A 23,517-nucleotide genomic window follows, 5' to 3' on the forward strand; every position below is an offset into this window, starting at 1 on the left:
AATGGCTATCCTAGAGGACATCAGCAGCTGTGTAGCGACAGGGTGGACAAGCTACTGAGAGCACTCTGTCCTGTCCTCCCCTTCCCCCTGCTCCTCATACTGACAGGAGGAGCTGCAGTATAACCTGAGCCCTGGGCGGCTGGGGAGCAGGATGCTTCTGTCCTGTTCTTATGTAATAAGTGTGACATGCATTACTCTATAACCTAAGCTTTATTACTCCAGCGACAGCTCACAGAACATGCCAGATGAGGGCTGTAGTCAGAATATACAGTATGTGCATGTACAGGATCACAAGTATATGCCAGATATTATATGTATAAGCCGGATCACATATGAAGGTAAAGAGACTCCCGATATTAAAACTAGTGCAGGGCAACAATCTGGTTATGTTGTGGAGAAACCTATAGGGGTCATCAAGGAATTAACAACTGATTACTCATCCTTGGGGTAGGTCATCAATATGAGATCAGGGGGTTCGACACCTGCCACCCCCATCGATCAGGAGGAGTCAGCTTAGACCAGGGGTCTCAGACTCTGCTGGGTATATGGGCCGCACATATATAAAAAAAAAAAAATTTGAATTTGGCGGGCCCTATTCTTTTTTAATTTTACTAACTTAAAATCGTGCCATTAATTCCACAGCGCTTTACAGATATAATCAGGCACTGTCCCCATTGGGGCTCACAATCTAAAACCCCTATCAGTATGTCTTTGGAGTGTGGGAGGAAACCGTAAAACCCACGCAAACATGGAGAGAAAATACAAACTCCTTGCAGATGTTGTCCTTGGTGGGATTTGAACCCAGGACCCCAGCGCTGCAAAGGCTCCAGTGCCAACCACTGAGCCACCGTGCTGCCCATTATAAGTATGCGCATTTACCTGTCCCTCCCAGATGCAACTAATGACACATTGGTGGTATCTAAAGCTGATAATCGGCCCTCGAGCAGCATCTGGGAGTGAGGGGTAAAAACAAACATTCTTTGCAGGATGAGATGACTTTCAGTGGTAGCAGTTTTTTCCCATACAACTTTTTGATCATTTTTGAAGCTTTGTTTTTTTTTTAATGCCATTCATCTTATGGGTTATGGTACATTTTTATAGCAACTCACATTCATATAGCAATGTCCACATCCTGGTCACCTTTTTGTAGCAAATGTCCCCATCTTGGTCTCCAGCCTCTGATTGGTCGGTGACTGGTATTGTGGTGCAGAGAGATGGTCTCTGCTCCGCAAAACATTTCTATTGAATGCGATTCCAAGGACGCACATTCAGCTGTAACGAAGCGCTGGCAACCCTGGGCAAGGCCGAGATGGTCACGCGAAGCTCAGGTGCCTATGGGCCACATGAAGAAGCCACCGGCTGGGCTGTGGAGTCGGTAAGCCAAACCTCCGACTTAGACATGAGCCATGTATGAGGGAGTCTAAGTGATAAATTTACTGTAGCACAGATTCATCTCAGCTAAAAGTCTAGACCCTTAGATCAGGAATAGGACATTTTATAACTTTCCCAAATTCTTATGAAAAAATATTCCCCACAAACTGCATTGAACTGCTGTACCCAATTTATTATATATTTTAGGAGTTGGAGTCGGTTCATTTTATGCAGACGTCTCCAAAATGGACACAGACTCAGACTTCACAGCCCTGGACACAGGGGCCACGGGCCGCGTGTTTGAGGCCTCTGGCGCAGACAGTGACCAGATATAACCAATGTCTAGAGCAGACAATCAGACATACATTACTGCACAGTATCTCCCATTCAAGTGAATACACTGCAGTACTCAGCGGCCCTGTACATTGATCAGTCGCTGTTGACCGTTTCCACCATCGACTTCACATACCAGGCAGCTGTAGAAGCAGATTTTAGCTAAAAGCAGTGGAGGTGAAGCGTGTCGTCCCCAACTCAATCTCATATTAATGAAAATATAGGTCATCAACTGCTCAGTCCAGACAACTCCTTTAAAATGAACACAATTTTGTTGACACACTTTGGTCCCTTGGTCCCTATGCTTGACAGTATCATGGAGACAAGTTGAATGAAAACCAACCAGCAAGTAGAGAGAAGGCACATCAGAGAGACATAGTGGAGAGAGTAATTCCTCAGTGAGGACTCGCATAACTCCTGTTACTTAATATGACATGTCGATCTGTCCTCGTCCAGTGCCACAGAAATGTGGGTTAGTACCAATTATTTTTCTCAACAGTGCAGCGGCACACACAAGGGGTCACTACCATAGTTCTTAAAGAGAACCTGTCATGTCAAAAAAGACTATTAACCAACAGATATGGGGTTAATCTGCAGGCGAATAGCGTTCTAAAGCCGTGCACCGAAAGCCCAAATGAGAAAAATGACTTATTCCTCCCGGCAGTCTCCAGCTTTCAGTCAGCGGCCGGAGTCAGCACAGCCTCCATCACCACTTAGAATATAGTGAGCGACGGCTATAACCACACCCTGGAACTGACTGACAGCCAACTCAAAAGTGCATCAGTACAAAACAGTCTGTCAGTCAGTGCAGGGGGAGTGGTTACAGTCGCCGTTCTCCGTGTATGGAGCGGCAACTGAAGCCACACCTCTGACTGAAAGCCCAAATAATAAAGTTTATTTCCTCCCAGTAGCAGGGCTTTCGGTGCAGTGATCACATAGCTTTAGAAGGCTATAAACCTCCAGATTAACCCCATATTTGCAGGTGAATAGAATTTTTTTTTTTACATAACCGGTTCCCTTTAAAATAACAACCCAGACACATACTACAGGAAGGCTATAAGGTGAACTGAACAAGTCTAGTCATATAACACTACATTTATGAGAATGTTGGTCCGGGCAGAGCAAAAAAGACAACGCAAAAAAAAATTATCCAAAACTCTAAAAAGATCCATTCCCTGCAGCAATTGCCAGATGGTTCATGTGCACAAATGAGAAAACTTCATTATTAATTTATTGCCCTCTCAGAATACATTACAGGTGCTTCTTCATAAGTTTGAGACTTCCAATAAATTAGACTACAGTTTTTGTAGGAGTCTGTCTGAACCTCCAGGCATTGTAATTGCACTTACCTAATCGAAGCTCGCCAAAATTTCCACATCCAATCTTTTTTCCCACTCTGAAATTAGGCCCAACCATCAATACTCCAGAGTTTGAGGAACCAGTACGTGTGCCATGACCCGACCGTCCACCACTAGGCCGGGCCATCCTCTCATCAGGTTTGTCCTTGTCTTTCTTTTTGCCATCCATATCAAGTTTACGGTACTCCACTTTGAATTCTTTTTTAAAGACCAGCAAACTTAAATGGGGTGTTGTAAAAATGGAAACATAACTAGAGAAGCCCCCCCTCTGGATGTTCTTATTCTCTCAGCTGATAATGAGGGCTCAGTAAAGGCGGATTCATCCCATTCGCAAATGGTTTCCACTGGGGACTTCCGCGCAGCAAAGGATGTCCTCCGCGTCAATTCGTCTATCCAAATGACCGGGGCCGGATACCTGGAAGAGAAAAGGATTTGGTAAACTAAATGTCAAATAAAATTACATAAAGATATAAGCAAGGCCTAAATGATGGGACATAACAGTTAGGCTATGTGCCCACGTTGCGGACCTGAAGCATATTTTTTACGCTTCTCCCTGGCGGGAAAATCGCATGCGGATATTACATGCGGTTTTCCCGCCAGGTAGAAGCGTTTGTGAGGCGTCTTTGCATGCATTTCCGCATGCGGGTTATCAAGCACTTCTCCAAGCATCACTTGGAAAAGTGCTTGACAACTTGTTCAGAATGGTAAAAAATAAAAAAATAAACTTTATACTCACCTTCTGATGCATTCTCTGCCCCGTCCGGAGGCTTGAGCGGCTCACGCTGTTGTGTGCAGGACCTGCGGTGACGTCATTGAGTCATGTGGTGGGTCACATGACTCAATGACGTGGCAGGTCCTTCAGACAACAGCGCGACGGAGGGAAAACATCCGAAGATAAGTATAAACTTTATTTTATTCTTTTTTTTTACAGGTTCTTTGGTACCGAGGTCTGGATGAGAGTCTCCTCTCATCCAGACTTGGGTACCATCCGCACATTGATTCCGCTGCGCTTCCGCAAAATTAATGAACATGCTGCAGATTTTTGACCGCAGCATATACGCTGCGGAAAAATCCGCAGCATGGGCATTGACATTGCGGAATGCCATTGGGGACCATGGGGTGCGGATATACATGCGTTTTTCAAGCGTTTACGCTGCGGAAATTCCGCAGCATATACGCTTGAAAAACGCTACGTGGGCACACAGCCTTATACCCAGAATAGTCATTAATAAATGTACAGGCAATAAAAACAGTGAGGAACCGGCAGTGTCAGCCTTGAGTCCAACCACCCCGACTGATAGTCACAGCTTATCCTGACGCAGTCAAATTATTTTTTTAATATGTATGTATGTATGCATGTATGTACTGTATGTATGTACTGTATGTATGTACTGTATGTATGTACTGTATGTATGTACTGTATGTATGTACTGTATGTATGTACTGTACAGACCATACCAAAAGTTTGGACACACCTCATTTAAAGAAATTTCTGTATTTTCATGAGTATGAAAATTGTACATTCACACTGAAGGCATCAAAACTATGAATTAACACATGTGGAATTATATACTTAACAAAAAAGTGTGAAACAACTGAAAATATGTCTTATATTCTAGGTTCTTCAAAGTAGCCACCTTTTGCTTTGATGACTGCTTTGCACACTTTTGGCATTCTCTTGATGAGCTTCAAGAGGTAGTCATCGGAAATGGTCTTCCAACAATCTTGAAGGAGTTCCCCGAGATGCTTAGCACTTGTTGGCCCTTTTGCCTTCACTCTGCGGTCCAGCTCACCCCAAACCATCTCGATTGGGTTCAGGTCTGGTGACTGTGGAGGCCAGGTCATCTGGTGTAGCACCCCATCACTCTCCTTCTTGGTGAAATAGCCCTTACACAGCCTGGAGGTGTGTTTGGGGTCATTGTCCTGTTGAAAAATAAATGATGGTCCAACTAAACACAAACCGGATGGAATAGCATGCCGCTGCAAGATGCTGTGGTAGCCATGCTGGTTCAGTATGCCTTCAATTTTGAATAAATCCCCAACAGTGTCACCAGTAAAGCACCCCCACACCATCACACCTCCTCCTCCATGCTTCACGGTGGGAACCAGGCATGTAGAGTCCATCCGTTCACCCTTTCTGCGTCGCACAAAGACACGGTGGTTGGAACCAAAGATCTCAAATTTGGACTCCTCAGACCAAAGCACAGATTTCCACTGGTCTAATGTCCATTCCTTGTGTTCTTTAGCCCAAACAAGTCTTCTGCTTGTTGCCTGTCCTTAGCAGTGGTTTCCTAGCAGCTATTTTACCATGAAGGCCTGCTGCACAAAGTCTCCTCTTAACAGTTGTTGTAGAGATGTGTCTGCTGCTAGAACTCTGTGTGGCATTGACCTGGTCTCCAATCTGAGCTGCTGTTAACCTGCGATTTCTGAGGCTGGTGACTCGGATAAACTTATCTTCAGAAGCAGAGGTGACTCTTGGTCTTCCTTTCCTGGGGCGGTCCTCATGTGAGCCAGTTTCTTTGTAGCGCTTGATGGTTTTTGCAACTGCACTTGGGGACACTTTCAAAGTTTGCCCAATTTTTCGGACTGACTGACCTTCATTTCTTAAAGTAATGATGGCCACTCGTTTTTCTTTACTTAGAATTTGTATTATGGCAAGAAAAAAGCAGCTAACAGTCTATTCAGTAGGACTATCAGCTGTGTATCCACCAGACTTCTGCACAACACAACTGATGGTCCCAACCCCATTTATAAGGCAAGAAATCCCACTTATTGAACCTGACAGGGCACACCTGCGAAGTGAAGACCATTTCCGGCCACTACCTCTTAAAGCTCATCAAGAGAATGCCAAAAGTGTGCAAAGCAGTCATCAAAGCAAAAGGTGGCTACTTTGAATAACCTAGAATATAAGACATATTTTCAGTTGTTTCACACTTTTTTGTTAAGTATATAATTCCACATGTGGTAATTCATAGTTTTGATGCCTTCAGTGTGAATGTACAATTTTCATAGTCCTGAAAATACAGAAAAAAAATCTTTAAATGAGAAGGTGTGTCCAAACTTTTGGTCTGTACTATATGTGCGTGTATGATCCACATGAAACAAGGCCTCATACAGCCACGTCAGTGGAAAATAAATTTAAAAAATGGCCATTCGGGTCTGGTAACTAAGCAGTTAAAGTTAATACGGAAAGTGGAAAGAAAAATAGTTAGAATTTTATCAATATCCTCAAGTCATGTAATATAAGACGGCAGGTGAAAGCAGAGCGAATGTGCTGCAGAACTGACAAGACCACATTGCTTTCTATAGAAGACTTCAGTACTGCTAGACCACATTCTAACACACAAACCACAAAGAAAACAAAACCTCCAAAATACAAGGTCAGCACAAGTTACATCACTAGTACCAAGATGAGCCTGCTGAAATCACACCATTATTCATCGTCTGCTGCCTAGATCTCGTCTTCAGAGAACCAGCCTCTTCTATACTAACAGTATCACAGAGTCAGCTTCCATGTTATACATACAACCTATATAAATACTCTGAACACCAAATGAAGCCGATAAATATCAGAAGAAATTCACTTTGTGTGTCTTATCACAACGCCATGCACTGCTGCACTTCCTTACATGCTCAGGCATTTGGCTTGGTGTGTACTGGGTCATCCTGAACGCTCAGACAGCAAACTTTAGGCATCCATTTTTATTTAATGGAAGGGATTTTTGCTAAATTCAGTAATTTGTACCAGGTTGGTCGAAAACAACTAAATCACAATGATGGTTCCCTACTGGGACTTTCTTTCGATCACCTAGACTCTAGGTCCTAGAATGAATAAGCATTGTGAAAAGCACCTTTTCGGCGTTACATTGACGACCAATTAATATAATTGGTATTGCACAATTTTCCTTGCAGTGATGTGTGGAAAGTAAAGTGTCAGCAGTCAGACTCGTAGCTCAGCCCCCCAGGGTCATCTCATTGTCAGACAGGATATATTTAAAAAGAAAGTTGTTCCTGCTGGAACCTCACTCCAGTGAATATTTCAATGGTAGTTATGGCTCTAGCAATTTTTACATTTGTGATCAACAAGATGCATCAGTTTCAGCCTGTCCACGTCACATTTGGCTGTCTTAAATAAGCTTTTTGTGTTTTTACAGAACCATTGGCAGTTGTTTACAATGGAAATTCTAAGGTCAAATTGCAAAGATGGGTTTTTGACACTGGGTATTTTCGCTATGCAAAGCGAACAGTGTCTTACAGTTTCAGCCAAGTGGATGGGATTCATAGAAACTCAGGCCCACTGTGCTTCAATGCTGCCCGTTCCAAATGAGCAACGTGTCATTGTCCCTTGTGGGTACGCCGAGTTTTATGTGCATTGCATAAGATGCGGAAAATCTGCAGTTAAAAAAAAAAAAAAAAAATCATTTAATCCGCACATAACTATCAAAAAAGTTGTTAATGCCAAATCCTAGAAAGTATCAAAAACAAAGCAGCTTTATTTAAAACATGACATAAAAATACAAAAACAGCATCAAAAACACAGGATTATAGAAAAAAAAAAAAAAAAAAAAAAAACACACAACAAAAAACACACACACACACACACGTAACCAAATTTAGTTAAAGCCCCACCAGGATTTTTTTTTGCAGAGTTGGAGTGGTGCTACTAATTTAAGTTCCCTGCCCTTAGTATAATGCCAGCTGCAGTCTTCCTTTGTCTGCTCCGGTCGGTCTGCTGTCGGTTGTCACCTTGCCAGATCGTTCCAGTATTTGCTGAGTGAACCGGAAGTCACAACCAGAGAGCCAGAACAAGGATCTCAGACTTACATTGAGAGCTTGTGATCGTTACCTCCGGTTTCTGGTCACTCAGAAGTTGCTGTCACAAGATGGCAGTACGGGATAGGAGAAGTGGCGGCAACAGCTGAAGATAGCAGCAGGTAAGTATAGGACTAGGGTCAGGGAGTAGCATCACTCCAGCTCTAAAAGTGTAAGAAAAAAAAAAAAAAACACCACGCTCGCTAGAGTGGTGGAAATACTCAATGTGGGAAAGGAGCCGAAGAGTCTCACAAGTTTCCGCTAGGATCCGTTTTTGTTTTTTCCCATAGGGCAGACTGGCCTGTTTCTATCCTGGTGGACTGGATCCCAATAGATCTATTGAACTATGAAAGGTGAATCTAGCTCCACAGTCTTCTTTATTAAATGTACGTATACAAGACAGATGACAGGTTTATAAGCCACGTGTTACCCATATGTGGATTTTAAACCGGTCACGCGTCTTGAATAAGTACATTTAATAAAGAAGACTGTTTGTTTAGTCGAATTCACCTTTCCTTGTTCCATTCGCCAGGTCCAGGCAGAGACCTGGTCCGTGCTCCGATCTGCACCTACAACGGTGAGCTGGATACTCCTGCTATTATACAATACAGGATAGGCATTTTTTTTTTTCTTTTTATCATGAAATGTTTCAACAGGAATAAATACCACGTGAAATAATCTAGGTTCACCACACTCGCTCTAGCATAGATTAAGCACAATTGTCGTGTCTGTACAAACCTAGTCTTAAATATCCTTGTAACTGGGAGCGTTTTTCCCAAACCTGATTTTTCAGATCCCTGCAATTAAAATGATTTATGTACTTTAGCCATGTGAGTACGCAAGACATCTAGAATTATATTTCAGAGGCAAAGTGAAATAAACAGAATTAATAGATTATTAATGGAATAGTACATGGAAAGTAACCCAACTAAAATACCTGCCAGCCTGTCTGTTTATGCCCATTTATCAGATTCAGCACTAGAACAAGCAAGTGCTGTAAAAGTAAATAAAGGTGTTTTTACAGCACCAGTCAGTATAAAATACTAATCACAGACCAATCTAAACTATAATACCATTAACTTACACACATACGGTAGGCACCAACATCCCAGCTACCAAAACCATATAGGCCAGGGCAACTAGATCCTTCCTGGCAACTGGGTATGACTTCCTGACATATGCATTTAGCAGTCTGCTACTAAAATCTCAATAGTCACTATCATTTCAATAAACTTTCCATAAATTAATAGGACTAGCAAACAAACTCTAATGTATCTCATCAGAAAATTATGCTTCTTTCTCCACTTGTAAGACATTTTCTCTTCTACCCACTGCTAAAATCAGTCAAAAACTGGATAGAATACAAGTTCACTGAGGGATCAAATTACAGCTGCCTACTGAGGTGTAAAGAAATTCTATAGAGCGAGCATCAACACAGGTTGAAAATCACAAAGACAGAGCTGCTGCTTCCTGGTGTTTTATCTCACCCTTCAGATGGACGCTCAGCTACACAGCTCAGTACTGCTGTATAATGTCCTCCATGTTGCGGCTTTTGAACAGGTGCCACAGACACACGAGAGCAGGAATCCTTCATGTTTGTGTGTATAGTGTATGGGAAAAATTACAGTACTCTTCATCCACTAGCTTAGAGACAACTGAAAATTGGAGAGCATGCAGGGGAAAACTGGTGAAAAATTCAGGATACATGTCAAATGAGAGGAAATGGTGTTACTCCTCATGGGTACACACATTTTGAGCATTCACCTGAAGTTAAAACGTATGCTTTAATCCTGAAAACTCGACACCAGGGACAGGCTACAACTGACAGCAACCAAGTCTGTCTGGACTGGTCAAAGATTGTAAAAAGCAACAGCAGAATAATGGTGCCAAGTTCTCTAGGAGCACCAGACACTGCTAGTGCGATATTAGATAGCAGGCAAAATAAGCTACCCATGAGGACTTGCAGATTTCTGATTGCCAGCAGGGGGGTGCAATGTAGGAATGTTGGGTGGTAGCTAAACGGGCATCTACTGGTTATCTACTGGTTTGCGGTCACTACAAACAACTATACATTGTGACACTGGAGGATAAATGAAGAAAAAAAAAAATAAAATTGGGCAAGGTTTTGCTCAGCTAGGTCCAAGATTAGATGCGTTTCCTATGTATATAGCAGTAGGAGCTTTGTCAGTATGGAACATTGGTTCTCTGACTCTGGGAAACCAGAGTTACATGAGAAAACTTCTACTGAATGCCACCACTAGGGGGAGCTTGCGGCATATAGTAAGCCACTAAGCCCTCTCTCCTATGATTGCTTTGTGTGCCATCACTACTGTGCAAAAACTAAATAGAAAATACTAAATACAGATGGGGAGATGATATTTGGGCGATTGTCCAAACAGTAACTTATTTGTGTGGATGACAACCCCAAAATACAATGCATGTTTTTGGAGGTGCTGTCCATTCTCTTTTTTCAGCATATTGCATGATCTGTCCTTTTTTTCAGATGTGCACTCCTCTCATTTAGCACAGATGATTTTAATTAGTAGCAGACTGCAAAGAGGGTCTAGCCTATTTTTGTTCTCACCTGAGAGTTTGAGGAAGGTGAGTCACAATGCTCCTTTCTTGTGGTGTTGGTGCAGTGTGTCGGCCATTGTTGCTGTGGTTTTGTGCTTGTGGGGCGGCGCGGCCTTGCAGCATGGGTGCTGTGAGGCACCAGACCGCCCCCCCTGCTGGTGCATTGTCGCTTCGGCAGTGATTGGCGCACGGCTCCGCTCCCGTTCAGGCAGGAAACGTTACGACATACGAGGTTTGCCGTGACGTGGCAGTGGGCTTCATACAGTCTGATCAGAATGTTAAATTAAGAACCTCATGTTCAGTTTTATATATTATGGCCGAGAGAAATTGGATCAATGTATGTTTTTGGAGGTGCGGTCCATTCTCTTTTTTTCTGCATATTACTAAATACAGATGGGGAGACGATATTTGGGTGATTGTCCAAACTAACTTATTTGTATGGATGACAACCCCAAAATACAATTGACCAGTATTGTCAGAAAATGAGGCCACAAATTTAAAACGTCACCTTATTTTTGGGAAATATCTAAGGAGTGGTGGGCACAATCAATGATCACTTGTGATGTATTTCCGACTAGTTATGTTCGTGGGCACCATTAGTTCTAGTGGGACAAGACTACATACTATCTATACTACTTAGCTTCTAGAAATAAATGATAGATTGTCTCTTTTTAAGGTCTTTGACATTGCAGCACAATCAAATCGCTTACATAAGGAGGTGTCAGGCATCACTATGCAAAAAGAAGTTGATCGACCACGTCAAAGGCTGCAGAGATCACTGGGAATAAAAAGCGACACTCGATCAGTCATTGTGCTAAATGCTGTTTGAAACCCAACCTGGACTTACATTGTTTAACCTTACCAAGAACCCATGAAGGCCACAGCCGGGTGCACAGACCATGACATATGTCAGGCTGATGGGCAGACATAACCATGGTCCATGCTCTTGCCAGCTGCCCTTACTGTCATACTCCAAAGAGCTCCACTACATGACTACCTACCACAGTCTGTTGGCACGTGGAGCACCTTACACCAGAAATCTTACTACTCTGACTGCAGCAAGATTTCTGACAAGGCGCACCACTTAATGAAATGTACACCGCCAGACTTAATAAATGGGGCACACCCCTGCCCCAGCACAGCTCCATCCATTTTGGCAGAGCTGTGGGAAACTGCCATGAAAAAGCCAAAACTTGCTACATTTTTCTGCAACTCTGAGTTGCCAGAAAATTTAGCTACTTGTCAAAACGATCTACGACAGAAATCTGGTGAAATTGCTTTGATGGATCAGGGCCGAGGTGTGTGGGTGCTTTGGTTATTTCACCATCCTGGCTGGTGGATAACCCCCTTCATATTTGCATCTGCTGAAAAGTTGAGAAGAGAATAAGAAAGAGAAAATATATTAGGGAGGAAACTGAAAAGTTCCTTCAAATGTCATTACAATTCTTACAGTAACAGACCCCAAGACATGTCTGCTCGGCCCAGCGTTTCTCTATATTATAGAAGGTCAGGGCACTGAACACAGAACTCCTGCACTTGCTTTACAGTAAAGGTTAAAAAGAAGAGAACGGCGTGAGAAAAGCCTAGGGCAATAAAGAAAGGTAATGGAAAAAAAATTTTCTGTATTTAAGTTCTACAAGGAAGTTCCAATCTCTACATATTCCTAATCCCCTCATCTGCAAAAATACCGCATTTTGGCATTCTAGGGCATATTTACACATGGAAATCTATGTACAACACGTGCTGCAGAAACAACCCCAACGACATGTATAGAAACCATGTTCTAGTCGCAACACATCTGTAAATTCAGATATCACCTTACTTAGATATACGGTAATCTACACGCAATAACATCACAGGATTCCAGCAAACACTGATACACGATAAGCCACCATTCACTATGAAGGATGCATGCAGTATTCTGTAGGTTGCTGCCTGGTTCTGTCCTTAATCTGCCGACAGACAATAGAAAGCTTACTAATCAGAACCCAATGTGTCTTGATGAACGACATTCCTAGGACTCTTTCCCCAGAATGCACTCCTGCTTCAGATAAGGCTATGTGCCCACGTTGCATTTATGAAGCAGAAAATTTCTGCTGCATAAATGCAAGTCCTCTCCCGGAAAAAAGCATGCGGAATTCCGCACGCGTTTATCGCGCATTTTTCGCGCGTTTTCCACATGCGGAATTGCCTTGCGTTTTTTATGCATTGGACAAAGGCAATTCCGCTTGCGGAAACGCAAAATTAAATGACATGCTGCGGATTTTTGAACGCGGCATAAACGCTGCGGAAAAATCCGCAGCATGTGCATAGAACTTGCGGAATCCCATTGGGGACCATGGGGTGCGGATATACATGCGTTTTTCAAGCGTTTACGCTGCGGAAATTCCGCAGCATATACGCTTGAAAAATGCTACGTGGGCACACAGCCTAAGAGTAACATTGAAGACATAACATTCAGGAATAGAGACAGCCTTAAAGGGGTGGTCATCTACAAATTGTAATACTTATAAATAAACATGTAATGTTGTAAAGTCTCAGGAATGCAAGAGTATGTGGCACACCCGAATATCAGCCAAGGTACAGGTGAGAAAGCTGGAAACACATTGATGTGTTCCAGGGACATGACAAGTCCAGTGAGTATGTCACCATGCCAAGCTAACCTCCATACCACCATGCCAAGCAATGTCATCGGTATGTAAGCTCTCAATGTATGTAAACAGCTTCATCATGTATTAGCATAAACCTCATTAGTAAGTAATTAGCCAAGGTTTTGCTTTGAGATAAAAATCAGCAACGACAAGGAAGGAAGGGAAAAAAAAAAAAAAAAAAAAAAGAAAAAAAAGCTTCTCTACAAGTTATTTTCTTCCTTTCAAAAATGGTTTCATGATGGTGTTAAAATTGGAGGGTGAGGGAATTTGGGAGAACACCCCCCCCCCCACTGCCTTTGTGCCCAGTACATCTTCTACCTCTCTTCTCATTTCCACAAAAACATCAAGGCTGCAGCCAACCTTTGTGCACTGATTGGCTGCAGCGATCATGTGATGACTGCCATAGAAGAGGAAGCAGGGAGACAGACACGTGGTGTCTTATTTTACACATACACAAACCCTTTAACTGCTCATGAAATTTTAATATATGGGGAAAAAGCCACAGCAGTGCCCATGCAGACGTGCCTGAAATGCAACACTTCTCCATGGGTGTACACAGATTTCTACTCTTAAAGGAATCCATCAACCCCTAAAATGCAGAATGCACAGTACACTTTAGTGGTACAGTGTCTGAAGAAATAACTTAGTTCGAATGCAAATGAAGGGGCTTTGGTGCACCCTTGGTATGGCCAAGGGCTCAGTGTAGTGTACTACTGCCAGTGTCTGTTTTTATTTGCAGTGCTGAAGTGGTGACGACAGAGCTGCAGACAATCAGTGAGCTTACCAGCTCATGTCATCAACTCAGGCACAGCCGCTAAGACTACAGATTGGCTGCAGCTGTACATCAATTCTGTAACATCAGCACAGCAGACATCAATAGACACTGGGATCAGCAGCGAAGCTCGACAGTGGACCCGGGGAGGGTGAGTAAAGAACAGTTTGGTATTTTAAATTTAAAAAAAAACAGAGCCTAGGGAGAAGGTTTCCGGAACACCCTTTTGATCTTGTATGCACGGCCTGCTTAATAGAGCTCTAAACCTATGCAGCAGAGCCTTGTAATTTAATGGAAAGAACTGTTCTTTCCTAGAATCCAGCCTGACATCCAAAACCGCCCCACAATATCCTTGACACTTGCTTCTCCATTCACGGTCTAATTTTTTAAACACAAGTCAGAGGTCTCTGAAGCTTTATTCTACCCTGTGTTTACATAAAACTGATGCACATAACTAATAAAAAAGATTTACAAACTAAAAAAGGTAATATAATATAAAAACATAATACTAAGTCGGGTAGGCAGGTCAATGATTTAACTATAGGCAAGATTCCACTCCTTCATGAAAATAAAATACATTTTTGCAGGTAATAAAACCTTTGATCACCATGCTCTCATGTGCATTAACACAAAGCTTCCTTCGGTAGAACGCAGCCATTTCATGACTTTCTACTAGATTTGCATATGAAATAAAGTAAGGCTTTCTACAGTTGAAACAAATCAATTTCGGTAAAGCATCTGTCACGTCCATGTGCTGCTGAAGAAACCAGCGATCTGGCAGCGCTCAGCAAGTAGATCACATAAACTAGAACAGAAGCGTCATCTGTTAGAATTCTCTTAAACTGAATGGGCACGATGCCCCATTAGAAGGACTTACTATCAGCCTGCCCTTGGCTTCAGGATCAGGCCTCAGCTTCATAAAACTACTCTCCTAGCAGCTAGTTTAAAGCTTTCAGGGAAAAAAATGGAAACAAGATTTTCAGAGACCAATAGTAGAGCTGAATGTAAAACATTGAAATATGTTATCCTTCCTCCACTTATTAGCCACTTCATCCACTCCCCCCTGCCTCATGAACTCACCATCCACATTGAAAGACAGCTTAATTACTGGAGGTGTCAGGATAAATCTCCTGTTTTACTCTGTGGAGGAAAGAAGGTGGTGGGAGATGGGCAGTCCTCAGCAGTGACACAGACTGATGCTGCAACCTTAAACAAGCAATATCTCAGTACAGAGCTAGATTCACAGTTACACAGCTCATTACTGTTGTATGTCTTACATACTATTGCTGCTCCAGAAGATGTGCTAAACAGAAAAAAAAAAGAAACAGCAATCTCTGTACTGTGAAAGCGAAACATAGCAGCTAGTCTTCACCCACTACATCAGAGACAAATGATAAAGTCTGAAAAGCTGAAAACTGGTGATGGCCAGAAATCATGTTATTCCTCTTGTACACACGTCAGCTTCTTCTCAGAAGCTAGTCCAATCAGTAATGGAGTTACCTATCATTCTCCTGTTAACTTGCGATTTTGGGAAAACCCTTAAAGGGGTTGTCGGATTTTAAATGGAATCTGTCAGCAGGATTTTGCTATGTAACATGAAGATAGTATGCTGCAGGGGTTAAAATACTGAATTCAGGCGTGTGTCACTTATCAGGTTATGTGCAGTTTACTTACAATGAAGGTTTTATCATCAGGATGTTAACACTGCCAGCACTACAGCTCAAGTTAAACTACGCCCCCTCCTGTGAAAAGCAGCTCACTGTCAATAGACCATGTTCATAGACAGCTGTGGTGTGGCCATAGGCAGCTTTCTCAACTCTGCTTCATGCTACATCTAAGTACCTGTCACAACTGCTGCACCCAGTAAATTAAGTGATACATTGTTGAAATCAGGGTCTCCCTTTCTACATTATGCTGCTCTCAGATGAGGTAGCGAAAACCTGGTGACCAATTCCCTTTAAGCTACAAGTCTGTAATCACTGACTACAGACTTGTGAATCCTCACGTAGTTAACACTGTGCACTCTGAGGATTCTCCGATGACGGGAGCTAGAGTTCATGTGACCGCAAATTTGCGATGTGCATACTCCAGACACCATTCCGACTAGATGGGCTGTGTCACACTGTGGCCAGGAGTATGCATAAGACATATTTGGAGTCACATAGCAGCCCGCTCCTGAGGCTGGCACTGGAGAATCCTCAGAGAGCACTGTTCATGCGATGTGAGGATTCACAAGTCTGCAGTCACAGAGTGGAGACTGGTAGCTCAAGACTGGACAACCCCTTTAAAAGTTATCCCATGTCCAATGGATAGGAGATAACTTAATGACAGCAAAGGGTCTGACCACTAGGACCACCAGCGATCCTGCGACCTCGGCGCTGCAGAGGTGTATGCTCGTCCTCCAATCCATTCATTCCCCATGGGACTTTCAGAGAAAGCCAAGTACAGTGCCATTAACAATGAAGCAGGCAGAGTTTGAATAGGAACCTCTGCGTAGCTCTAAAAGGTAATGGAGGCAGTTTAAAAGAATTGGGGGACCCATTATGTTTCCTTTAGGCCTTTGCCACAACTTACTTTACATATAAATTCCTTGAGATACATGCAAGGACAAAAAAATACATTTAAAATAATAAACATTTATTTTCTTTGCACAGTTTTGGTGTACCACTGCATCTGTGGGCACAGGCTAAAGCGTCATGAAAAAGATCATAATATAGGAGCATAGCATGAACCACAGCATGACATGTCTCACACCTCCATTTCCTTCCTCCAGGGGTGCGGGCTGATCAAAAAAATACAATTCCGTTAACAAATGTGCACGAGTACCACAGACCAAGGAAAAGGTGGGGGGGGGGGACACACACAAACACTTTAAGGCTGTGTGCCCACGATGCGTTTTTAATGCGTTTCCGCAGCGTTTTTGCAGCAGCGGAAACGCATTAAAAAGGCATGGTAGAAGGGCAGCAATGTTCCCCAATGATAATGCGCATGTGCTTTGCACATGCTGCAGAAATTTCCGCTGCAGATTATCATTGCGGGAAAAAAAACGCAGCACTAACAATTATTTAGCGGAAGTGCTGCGTCTTCGCCGCCATTGACTTGCATTAGACCGCATGGATTACGCATCACTGTATATGTAGATGCGTAATCCAAGCGTTCTAATGTGCGGATGGTACCCGGGTGTAGATGAAAGGAGAGTCTCATCCACACCCAGGTACCATTAAAAAATCTGTAAAAAAAGAACAAAATAAAAAATAAATGTATACTTACCTCCTGTCGGCCCGCGCAGCACTCCTGCTTGCTTCCCAGCACTTTGCAGTAAAATTGAAGGACCTGCGCCGACGTCAGTCATGTGACGGGTCACGCGACGCTGACGTCGGCAGGTCTTTCAATTCACTGCTGCCGGCAGCCGGGACCGAGCGAAACAAGACAGCACGGGCCATCGTATGGTAAGTATATATTTATTTTTTTATTTTTAACAACTCTCTCGGGTCACACTATATAAATCCATGCAGTTTGCATGGATTTATATAGTGTGACCTAGTTGTCACAAGCACTTTCCAAGTGATGCTAATCGCTTGGAAAGCGCTTGTCAATCCACATGCGGAAATGTCAGTGAAGAACGCTTCATTTCCACATGTCCCTAGCGGGAAAATGCATATACAATCCGCATGCATTTTTTTTCTGCCATGGAGATGCAGAAACGCTCAGGAAAAAATCCTGAGCATTTCTGCATCGTGGCCACATAGCCTAACTGGAATATTGCAAGATTCTTATACTGTCCAGGAGCAATTTGGACACTGAGGGAGTAACAAATTAACCATGGTGACCAACTATCCAATATGTGATCGTTAAAACACTTAGGTATTAGTATGCAACTAATGTTCTGTATTCACAGACAGTAAGACCTGTGTTTATTCAGAGCCATGTAAATGACATTTCCCAATGTGTTTCAGACATCGCCATTCCAAAATCTGCCCTGATAAGAGATACTCGCAGAGAAAGTTAAAGGAGAGGAATTATGTAGAGCCGCAGCACCACACAAATCCTAAACGGAGAGATGAGGGTCAGGACGACTTAATGAAGGTCACAAGAAAAGCTCAACCAGCTTAGGAGGAAGAGCCACACAAAGATGTAAAACGGAGGCACAGACTCGCACCAACTGCAAGAATCCAGAAATGCCAAGGGAACAAGAACATCAGACCTGGAAATGTGGCACTATGGACACAAACCTGGGAGACTCAGAGGCCGAGCCACAAACCACGTACAATCCTATGGCAAGTTTATTCAGCATTACATACAACGCTTAGGCTGGGTTCACACTTGTGTTTGGGCCTCCATTACACATGCTGCACTTTTTTTCTGGTAAAATCAGAAGCACAGTAACAGAGCAACGGGGGAAGGTCTGGTGGCCTTTATGTCCGTGATAGGACACGTTCGCTTCAGTCACGAGTTCTGTTTCTTTGATCCTGCAACAGCAATGCAGAATAATTCACTAGTTCAGACGAGCGCATTACACACACGTGCGCTGGCGGAGTAAATGGCGGACAGTACACGGATCAGGGTCATTCAATAGGGCTGTTCAGATGACCATTTTTTTTTTTTTACAAGGACCATTTGGACAGAAAAAAAATATTGTAGTGTGTGTGTGTGTGTGTGTGTGTGTGTGTGTGTGTGTGTGTGTGTGTGTGTGTGTGTGTGTGAATATATACATGGATAGCATGCACTAGTCTCCACTAACTTCTCACATGAGAATTTAGTATACATATTATCTGTATAGCATTTGATTTTAACAGATCCATTGCCATTATTAACCTAGGAAATAGGAATGTGCATTTGATCAGGTACTGTACATTTTAAACTGTTGATATATAAAAACTAATGCCACATGGATAAAAACCCTCTTGAGTTTTCTGGATAAAACTCATTTTTCACACACACATCTGACCTCAGCCTTATAGACAGGTAAATGGTTCTAAACCTAATTACAGAAATCTCAAATAACTACTGCACCTCCCTGCCACAGACGCCATGGGAAGCAGGTCAGGGAGAAGCTCCTGGAGACCTATTCGGATAAGTCATCAGAGACTCAGTCTCTTGCCGGCCCTTCAAAGTAAGTTCTATCTGAAACATTGCAGCGTTTCAGAGTAAAACGTACTCGGCTGCAATACGGCAGCCAGCATCTGACATCTGCTACCTGTGGTTGAGAAAACAGTGACATTGCACAGCAGAACACAAGTATACCGTGGGCCAGATGGGGGGGGAAGAAAAAAAAAAAAAAAAAAAAAAAAAAAAAAAAAAGAGTGCAAGATGTCCATTGTCTGAATGTGTCATCAATATATTAAACATGTTCAATTTTTAATCCTATTTTTGGAGAAATAAAGTTGATAAACATTAGTGGCATGTGCCGATCCCAATATTTAATTTTTCTTATAGCTGAACATAAGTATGTTATACTATAGGACTAAGACACAAAGATATTTATCATTATCCTAGACCCTAATCTCACAGCAATTTTACCACTTTTACACTAGCAGACAAACTGCACAGATCGACGCTATAAGGCTAGGTTTCCACAATGAGTTTTTGGGGAGTTTGTGATGTTGCCGATTTTCTGCACCCATTAAAATAGGTTACTTGTATTTTTTCGAAAACTTGCAACATTAAGAACTCATTGTGAGTATGCAGCCTAAAAGTCAATCAGAAATTGGTACATTGTTGTTTTTTTATAACAATACGCTCTCAACCCCCTCCCCACCTTTCTCCACACAGTTTCTATTACAGGAGACAGGCAGATGCACATTTACACAAGGGAACGTGTTCGTGACCAAAACTGATCATATGAACAATCGCTTGGACGCTTAAAAAAAAAAAAAAAAAAATAATAATGAAAAATATGGAAAACATGGTGTTTGTGGGCACTGCTGGGTCCAGAGGGAGCAGGGTGACCAGGAGATTAGAAAAAGGAGAATTTTATTAAAGCGTTTCAGAGTTGTTCTAACTCCTACACCTGATGAAGCAGTTTGAACAACTCTGAAATTAGTTGATCCACCCCTCCTCTAGTTCCGTGCCTGACGGGTCCAGTGCAGCAGGTAGAGCAGCCGCTATGCTACCATTCCCCATGCCCTGTACACTGTTGTTGTGCAAATTACAAGCACCTTACCAGGTGAGCCTCTATTTCTTAGTTTTACCCTACCGATTACACATATAGAGCGCCCCTGCTTCTTACCCCCCCCTTTTTTTTTTTTTTTTTTTTTTTGTCAAGAGTTCCAAAATTAGAGCAAAACGGATTTTAGGAATGATGCATAAAGGCCACAGCATTTTCTCATGCAATTCTTGGAACAGAAAAAAAAAAATTATATAAAATATATATATTTTTGTCCGTCCCCCCCCCTCCATCATCCTTTACATGATTTCTGGAAAACCGCACCATGTGTCATAATATATAAGCATCCTTGGAGCAAAAAAACAAAAAAAAAAAACACACTGCAGTTTTACACCACACCTTGTGATCCCAGCTTAAAGGGGGTCGACGTGCCCGTTTGTAGTGGCAAAACAACGTGGTCCAGTTGTGCTCTTCTAAAACCCAATAGTTCCCAACAGTCAATGTCTTGTTAAGAAGGGGAAAAACAAAAATCATGGAGACCACAGGGGAGTTCCCAAGTTGTAGATGCATAGGGGCAGCTACACCAGTCTGTCAGAGCAAATAGCATAGGGTCTGAGCTCACTTTATTAATAAACATGTCCGCTTTAGTCTTTCAACCTTCCTTAAAGGGGACAATCCGTTCTCATTCTGAATGCTTAAACACTTATACTCCCGTGACGGCATCGTTCCAGCGGTGACAGCACTCGTATGAGGCAGTTACGTCACATCAGTCCTGTGGCCGATCAGCACTGGCGTCACCGTCTCCCCTTCTGACGTATAAGTAATCAACAGTAAGTGAGCGGCTAGTTGCAGCCCTTATTTCCTGTTGATTACTTACAAAAGGCAGGGACAGTGACACTAGCACTGCTTGGGCACAGGGTTCACGTGACACAACCATCTCACGCGAGTGCCGGGAACTCGAGTGCAGACACCACTGGAACAGCGCCTGCACGGGAGGCGAGTATAAGGCCACGGCCCCACTATCAGTATTTGGTTAGTATTTTTTTCTCAGGAGTGGGAGCCAAAACCAGGTGAGGAACAATCAGAGAAAAAGGTATAATAGAAACAAGTCACCAATTCTGCATTTATCACCATCTCCTGAGAAAAAATACTGAACGAATACTGATAGTGGGGCCGTGGCCCAAGTATTTTTTTAACGGGGACAAACATTCAGAATGAGAAGGGGTTGTCCTAGTAGTGGACAACCCCTTTAAAATGTCCGATTTAGTAATTACTTGAATTTCCTAACAATTCTGTAGCATCTTTTCTTAGGATGTGGCAATCTTCTTCAGCAATGCCACCGATAAACTTAAGACTAAAAAAGACAACTAGGCATTACCATTCCCCCTGTCCTTCTACTGTGACATTGTGAGACCTGGCTGAATACTGTCAGTATGGCAAGGATCCAGGCTGTCCATGTCACGTCAATAAACGCTCGTCTTACCCGATCTAAACAAAGAGCTCCTAAACAAAAGGGGTCTAACCTGGTAATGTGAAAGTGGTAATATTCGTTCCATGCATGGTAATATTTGACGATCTCTTTTTAAGCAGCAGTCACTAATATATTACTGGCGGGACCTCAGTAATGGGAGCCACAATGTCAGCACTTTACCACCAAGAACAGCAGATACATGCCAGCCATTTTCAAACAACCAGGCCCAAAGTATGGGTATATGCACATGTCGCCTTTTACACACTCGTGTACTAAAGTGGGAAACGCCAGCAGTGTTTTATTTTTATTGTTTTTGCGACTGCTCAGACGAGTTTGTTTTTTTTGCAATTTAAACGTTACAATTTGAGCATTTTCCAAGCAAAAGCCACCCAAAGACTGAACACGTCATATCTTTTAAGCGCTTCCTTAAAAGATGGACAGCGAGTCATTATGACATTGCTGTGCATCATGTTCATTCCTTGCAGCGTCTGTTTTAGCACTTCGCAGGTGAGCACCAAGTGGAAACCACCTGAAAAAAAAGACGTTGAGTGCAAAAACCTTCTCAAGGCAAGATCTCTGGGGATAAGGGGCAAATAGTATTTTGCCAATTCATTCACATCTGCAGCTTTTTACAATTTATCTTTTTCAAAGATGGATGTTAATAGGCTGGTCCCATCTGCAGAATACACAACAACTTGCTGTTCGCTACTGGTCCCAGCAATCAGGTAGTTACCATTTATCCTGGGGAAAGGCAAGAAGTTGCTAAAATGAAAGTAAAGATGCAATTACACACAATTGGAGTGACCGCTCGTTCATTATAATAGTGAAGTTTAAGCAGGCTGCCGAACACCCGATGAATGAGCCAAACACTCATTCGTCGTGTGAATGATTTTTCTGCAAACCAGAAGATCGGCAGCACATCATCCTGTGTGTACAGTACCTATGATGCCGAGAACAATAGCAGCCTATGCACACTGAACAGTTAATGCTCAATGCATATCTGAAGCGGGGTTGTAATCAGGCTATTAACCACTTAGTGACCAACAGACGTCTTTTTACTGACCAGCAATATAAGAGACTAGCGTTCCCAGACAGGCGACTATCCTGGAACGGTCATCTGTACATTATGGCTGCCAACTTGCTGCATCAGCCACGACCAGTGTTGGCACTGACCATGGACGCTTAACCCCTTAGAATCTGCTGTCTATATGGACTACAGAATCTAAATAGTTAACAGAGTGTGGGGGCGCCCTCTAACCTCATCAACACCCTGAGATCTTGATTGTGTGGTCCTGATGTTTGCCATGGCAGGTAACGGCCTTAGAGTCTGCCGGTTATAGCGGCCTGTTCAGAAGTTATCAAAATTTTGGTGGTAAAAATAAACTTTTTCATTCTTGTCATGTCACTTTCCATTACTTCCTGAACAGAACTAGAAGGGTTAATGAACTACCTGAAAGCTATTGTAAATACGTTGAGGTGTGCAGTTTTTAAAATGGTATCACTTTTGGGTGGTTTCCAACATATAGGACCCCCAAAGTCACTTCAAAAGTGAACAGGTCCCTATAAAAATAATTTTTGTAAATTTCCTTGAAAAAGTGAAAAATAACTGCTACATTTTTAAGCCTTCTAAAATGCTAACAAAACACACTTTACAAATGGTGGTGATGTAAGGCAGACATGAGGGAAATGTTATTTATTAATGTTTGTGTGGTATGACTATTGGGATTAAAGGGATAATCAGTCAGTTTGAAAATTGCAATTTTGAAAACATTTTTTTGACAAATTTCTGATATTTTTATAAATAAACGCAAAACATAATCAACCTAAATTTACTATTATAAAGTATCATGTGTCAAAAAAAAAAAAGTCTAAAAATCAATGCGATATGTTGAAGCATTCCACAGTTATTACTACATAAAGTGACACTGGTCAGATTTAAAAAAAAAATTGGTCTTGTCACTAAGAGGTTAAACGTCTGCTGACCAGCAAGTATGTTGTCAGTTGGAGGTCGTTTAACACTGCGCTTCACATAATGTACATGAGCCTTACACCCTTGAATAACTGTATCA

At 42.4% G+C, this 23,517-nt stretch overlaps 1 protein-coding gene across 6 annotated transcripts in view; it reads right to left on the reverse strand.

Annotated features, from left to right (window-relative positions):
- Window positions 1-23,517, reverse strand: part of CSNK1G3 (casein kinase 1 gamma 3) — a 122,421-nt gene that overhangs the window by 87,041 nt on the left and 11,863 nt on the right. For all 6 annotated transcript variants that reach the window (XM_073676805.1, XM_073676797.1, XM_073676781.1 and 3 more), the window contains exon 2: window positions 3,054-3,477. In XM_073676805.1, coding sequence (XP_073532906.1) covers window positions 3,054-3,231 — 178 coding nt within the window. In that variant the 5' untranslated portion in view covers window positions 3,232-3,477. The remainder of the gene's footprint in view (window positions 1-3,053; window positions 3,478-23,517) is intronic.

This window comes from Phyllobates terribilis, unplaced genomic scaffold (assembly GCF_046119375.1).
Source record: "Phyllobates terribilis strain yellow unplaced genomic scaffold, ASM4611937v1 Scaffold_1__5_contigs__length_1240528914, whole genome shotgun sequence".
Taxonomy (NCBI): domain Eukaryota; kingdom Metazoa; phylum Chordata; class Amphibia; order Anura; family Dendrobatidae; genus Phyllobates; species Phyllobates terribilis.